We start from the raw sequence: 6,000 nt of genomic DNA on the forward strand, positions 1-6,000 counted from the left end.
TAGCCCTTGCCTAGGCTGGACTCAGCATACATAAAACACTAGAGTCTTTACAAACATTTTAAGTTTTTCTTTAAGAAAGTTCTTCCCTTTGTTGGGTGGTGGTACACCTTTAATCTTAGCAGTTGGGCGACAGGCAGGAATATCTGTGAGTAGATTTCCCTCTGTCCCTCTATCTCCTTGGGATGATTTGTATATACTTGGCTCAGGAAATGGCACTATTAGGAGGTGTGGCCTTGCTGGAGTAGGTGTGTCCCTGTGGGTGTGGGATTTCATAATCTTGCCCTAACTGCCTGGAAGCAAGTTTTCTTTAGAGGCCTTCAGAAAGATGCAGAACTCTCAGCTCTTCCTATCTGTATGCTGCTATGTTCCCACCTTGATGATCAACAGGCTGAACCTCTGATCCTGTAAGCGAGCCCCAATTAAATGATGCCCTTATCAGAGTTGCCTTAGACATGTCTGTTTACAGCAGTAAAACTCTAACACATTTATATTTTCCCTTTGGTTTTTCAAGACAGGGTTTTTTTTTTTTTTGGTGTGGCCCTGGCTGTCTTGAACCTGAGACCAGACTGAGATACATAGTAGAATTCTAGGCCAGCTAGAGCTACAGTAAGCCTTTGCCTCCTGATCACTATATCCAGCTTATTCCCATATTAAAATTTGTATTCAGGTTTAATTGCATGAGTGTTTTGCCTATATGTACGTCAACACACCATATACACGTGTGGTTCCACTGAGGTTAGAAGAGGACATCTGATATAGTTACCAATTCTCTTAATCAATGAGCCATCTTTCTAGTCCCCTAATTCTCTATTTTTAATCCTCACACCACAGACAGTGATTGAAAGATTGAAAAGATGAGTTTTTTTCTTAGCCACAGCATTCTTTTCTCCCAGTACTCTACCTGTCACCTTCTTCTCATCATCATCATAGTTACTGGAGGTTAGGAGCTGTCCAAATATGAGAGCCGGGACATACATTTTCTCAACTTTGTGTTCAACAACAGGAATTCCTTTTCCATTATTCCATATACTAATTAAATTATTTTCTCTGAAAAAGATGCCAAATTTTATTATACAACAAATGTTAAATTAATGCTTAATATTAAAAAATAAAATACATAAATCTACAAGTATATTTCATTTTGACTCCCCATCTGAAGCTAGCTAGCATGGTCAGTCTTTCCCACCATGTGGGGTTGGGAACAAAAACCTTTCCAACACCTGGGTAGACACTGATAATGCTGAAAAAACATGAAAATTTAAAAATATTAGGATAAACAAAAGAAAATTAACTATGCTAACAGAAAGGAAACAATACCATCTTCATTCAAGAGGACCATCTGTAGTTCCTACTTCCTTTAGTGTTACCACCCAATAAAGCACACTGAAAAGCATTAAAAGAGGAAAAATATCAGTAATAAACAAACTTCTCTGCTTATTAACAAAATGTTAAAGTCACTTAGACGTTTTAAAATTGTCTATAGGCGTGTGTACCTATTTGTATATAAGTGCAAATGCCCACATAGGTTAGAGGCATTGGACTCCACCCTCACCCCAATGTGGGTGCTGGCAACCAAACTCAGGTGCCTATCCAAGAACACCAACTTCTCTAACCTGATCCATGTCCTCAGCTCAGTTACTATGACTTTTATTTTAGTTATTTTGGGTTAATGCTCAGAATACAAATAATGCTGGTTTAATATTATCTGTAAATACAAACAAAAACTACCAGTTAAAACTAGGTCAACATTCTTGAAAAGATTGTTACCAAGTTCTTAAGTGCATTCAGGTATTTGGTCATCAATACATACACCCTATAGGAGCCTTAAACATAGTTTTCGTCAGCACTGATCAGGGTAATAAAAACTGTGAACCAGGTATCCTGGCTACCCACAAAGGAACACTAGCATCTAAAACCAGAAATATAAACCCAAACTATTCTCTACTACCAGCTGCTGGCTTGCTGTTTCAATAGCATCATCAAAAAAGAAATAACAAAAATCCCCAAACCCTTCTAGACTTTCAGATGACGGAACAATTACTGCAAACACCAGCTGAAGCTCTGCACCAGACCAACCATGACTGCACGGCAACCATTACAGGTCTGCAAAGTATTTTGAAATGGTTCAGAACAAACACGGAAATGTGTTTTGCTTTGAGACAGGTTCTCACCACGTAATTCTAATTGGCCTGGTACTCAGATATCTGTTTGCCCCTGCCTCTTCCTGATGGAATGAAGTGGCTATGCCACCAAGACACTGGTAGGTATCCTGCTTTTATAGTCCTCCTCTGCATTGCACACATGCTACCACCAAGCTACACTCATGACCTCCCTTAAAGATTTATATATTTACTATATATAGTGTTCTGCATCCATGTATGCCTGAAGGCCAGAAGAGGGCACCAGATCTCATCATGGGATCATCAGCCACCACGTGGTTGCTGGGATTTGAACTCAGGACCTCCGGAAGAGCAGTCAGTGCTCTTAACTGCTGAGCCATCTCTCTAGCCCTCTCAGTCCTTTTTTAAATTTAAACTTTTTATTTTGGAACAAATTTGGAACATGGTCTCAGTACATTGCTCAGGCTGGCTTTCGGCTTGTCATGTCCCTGCCTCAGCCTCCCAAGTAGTTGGGATTACAGGCCTCTACCACCAGATCCAAACAGAAAACTGTTGACATTAGGTGTGGTGGTGCTCACATTTAATCATAGCACTTAAGAGGTAGAGGCATATAGATCCGGAGTTTGGCCAGCACACTGAAGTTACGTAGCAAGTTCCACATTAGCTAGAGCTACACAGTGAGACCCTGTCTACCAACAAACAAGCAAAAACACCAAAGGGAAAAAACAAAATTACCAATAACTATTAGTTTTAATTGTTGGGTACCCACAGGCTACTCATTTTAGAATCCTGTCTTTTTGTACTAATTCAAACTTTATTTTTTGTTTTTTTGAGACAAGGTTTCTTTGTGTAGCCCTGACTTTTCTGGAATTAGCTTTTTGATCAAGTTAGCCTTGAACTCAGAGATCAGTCTGCCTGTGCTTCCCAAAGCTGCTGAGATTAAAAGTGTGTGCTACCACGACCAGCAGGAAACCTTAATTTTTAAAAAACTTATCTTCACTAGTAATCAAAGCAAGTACAACAAAAAAATATGAGCTTCCACTTACGGATCAATTGTGACTCTAATACAAGACATTTTTGGGTCCCTTTGTTTGTTATCAGCAGCATTAACTGTAAGAAAATAAAATACACACTCAGAAGGCATTAAAGTGCTTTACAACACATTTGCTCTATAATAAAAAAAAACACATTCACAAGTAACAAAAAAACACCATTAACAAAGCATTAGTTGGCAGCAATTTTATTGAGACAGAATCACACTTATTTCATGCTGACGTTGAACTTGCTACGAGTAAAGAATAACTTTGAACTTTTGATTTTCCTGAATCTATCTCCTCAGCATTGGAATTAACACCTTGCTGGTTTATTATACTAATTTCTGTTCATAGTGCTATTTCCAGAGAAAAACTTAATTTTCTACTTTATTAGACTGGGTTTTTTTTTTAGGTAGGGTCTAAGTGCCCTGAAACTCACTATGCAGATCAAGGTGACTTTAAATCTAGACATTTGCCCACCTGTACCTCCAAGTGACAGAATAAAAGGTGTGATGTGCCACGTGCAGTTTGACTGACTCACTTTTGTCCGCTAATTACTTAAAATGACAGGAGCAGGAGCTTTGTCTACAGAAAGTTTGGTATGAACGATACCTAGGAACTTAACCAGTAGATCTTTATATAAAAATACTTACTTACCTAGAATCTCATCAAAGATTTTATACAAACCAGGAACAAAAGTGACTTCCCTGTAGTTAATACCAACATCTTCATCGTAAACCCACATTTGCTAAAAAAGGCAAAGAAAGTTATTCTTATTTATTTATCTATTTATTCATTTGTTGTTTTGTCATTAATACTCTCGCCTTTTCTGAGACAGTGTCTCACTATGTGGCACTGACTGGCCAGAAACTGGCTACACAGACCAGGCTGGTCTCAAACTCAGATCCACTCCCCTCCTGAGTGCATTAAAGGCATGCACTAATACATCCAGGAGTAATGTCTTCTAGAATAAATGTTCACACACACACACAAACGACCTGTATATGCATCAATGATGGGTCAGTTCCAGTAACAGTAAGTAGAAAACATTAACCTGACAAAGTATGCCTTGTAACAATAAAGCAAATGCACTTAGCTAGTTTGGTTGTACCTGAGTCACTAACTCCACCGAACCAATGTAGGTATCTGGGCGGAGCAGTATGTGTTCCAGTTGTGTTTTTTTCTGATAGATCCTTTCAATAGACAGTCTTTTCTTGCCATCTTCATTCTTCTTTTTGCCCATTAGCATATTTTCATTCACGGGCTAGTCATTAGGGAAAGGAGAACTGATTTTTAATCACAAGTTTATCAAAAGTAGTCAACAAAATATCTGCAATAATGATAAAGCCAATACACTATATCCCAATCTGTCCTCTGTAGGTACTGGTAGAGTTTGCATAGCTCTGAACAAACAATTCAATTAAAATCCTTGTAACTAGGTTCTGTGGTTTGAGTATGTGTAGTGCGGGGGATGGAACCCAAGGCTTTCCTTGCATGATAGGCAAATGCTCTGACCACTGAGCAAAAATCCCCAGACCTGTTTTTCACCCCCTGTTGCTGTTTTTGAGATAAGAGTTCCATTAAGTTGCTTAAGCCTGGGCTGGAGAGATGGCTCAGTGGTTAAGAGCACTGACTGCTCTTCCAGAGGTCCTGAGTTCAAATCCCAGCAACCACATGGTGATTCATAACCATCTGTAATGAGATCTGATGCCCCCTTCTGGTGTGTCTGACAACAGTACAGTGTACTTATATACATAAGTAAATAAGATCTGATGCCCTCTAATGGTGTGTCTGAAGACAGATACAGTGTATTAATATATAATAAATAAATAAATAAGTAGCCTAAGCCATCCTCCTGCCTCAGTCTCTGGAGCAGCTGCCATTCCACGCCTGCCCCACTAGGTCTAGCTACAGGTGCCTGTTTAAATGGGTATTTTATTTCAGCAATATGGAAAGTTCTGCCTTGAATAACATTTTTTGTCATCGATAAACTATACTCAGCTTCTTTCATCTAATGGGAAAATACTTACTGAGTGCCCACACAGTCTCGTGCACATTGCAGATGGTGTTACCCAGCTGTAGCAGTTGGGATGCTAGGAATGCAAACCCTTGGCTACATTCACATCCTGAAACTGAACTTTTTGGAGCCACTCGGCCGGCCAGCTCCTCAACGGGAACTGTCATGCTCTGCACTTTCCGTCACGAGTTATTCAAACTAACCAGGGAAGGAAAGGGGACCACTGAATTCAAGTATAAGCCGGCTGGAAGTCACACAGGGGCCATTAGACTACAGACCGATCACACGAAGAGTTAAACCTGCTCCCACAGGCAATAAAAACACAACACCCAAGAAACCAGACTAGATTGTAGATATAATCCATGTAGATATTCAGTAAAAAGCTTCACCCTGTCCACGACCCCTCAAGGCTCAAAAGAAGGAGCTGACCGGATCCCAGTCAGTCGCCGGCCAGCCCTCGGCCCAGGAACCTCAACTCTCGCCGCCAGCCATGAACGCAGAGGCCGCGTAAAGGCTCTACCACACCGCCCCATCCGCGAGCTGTACCTGCAGCGGTGACAACTCCATGGTGACGGTCCTGAAAGGGCTCGAGAATCCTGAAAGCGACAAAATCAGTGGGAAACGCCAGGCGCCCCGCGAGACACTGCTCCACGGACGGACGTCGGTTAGGAGAGCTTCCCTAGTTGCATTTGAACATTCATCTAGCCCGCCCAGAGGAACCAATCAACAACTCGCTCTCATTGGCTCTGTTTACAGCAACCAATCGTAGACGGTCTTTTACTCATACGGTTGACTAGGCGGCTTATTCGAATGAACCAATCAGGCAAAA

General features: G+C 40.8%; 1 protein-coding gene across 2 annotated transcripts in view; it reads right to left on the reverse strand.

Moving 5' to 3' along the window:
- TOP2A (DNA topoisomerase II alpha) overlaps window positions 1-5,738 on the reverse strand; it is a gene marked incomplete at both ends in the record, with an annotated part of 28,078 nt that extends 22,340 nt beyond the window's left edge. For both annotated transcript variants that reach the window (XM_080923672.1, XM_080923671.1), the window contains 5 exons: window positions 902-1,047; window positions 3,167-3,230; window positions 3,812-3,902; window positions 4,266-4,418; window positions 5,718-5,738. In XM_080923672.1, coding sequence (XP_080779798.1) covers window positions 902-1,047; window positions 3,167-3,230; window positions 3,812-3,902; window positions 4,266-4,418; window positions 5,718-5,738 — 475 coding nt within the window. The remainder of the gene's footprint in view (window positions 1-901; window positions 1,048-3,166; window positions 3,231-3,811; window positions 3,903-4,265; window positions 4,419-5,717) is intronic.
- Between the last annotated feature and the right edge of the window lie 262 nt (window positions 5,739-6,000).

The sequence above is a fragment of the Micromys minutus genome (assembly GCF_963924665.1).
Source record: "Micromys minutus genome assembly, chromosome: 10".
Taxonomy (NCBI): Eukaryota; Metazoa; Chordata; class Mammalia; order Rodentia; family Muridae; genus Micromys; species Micromys minutus.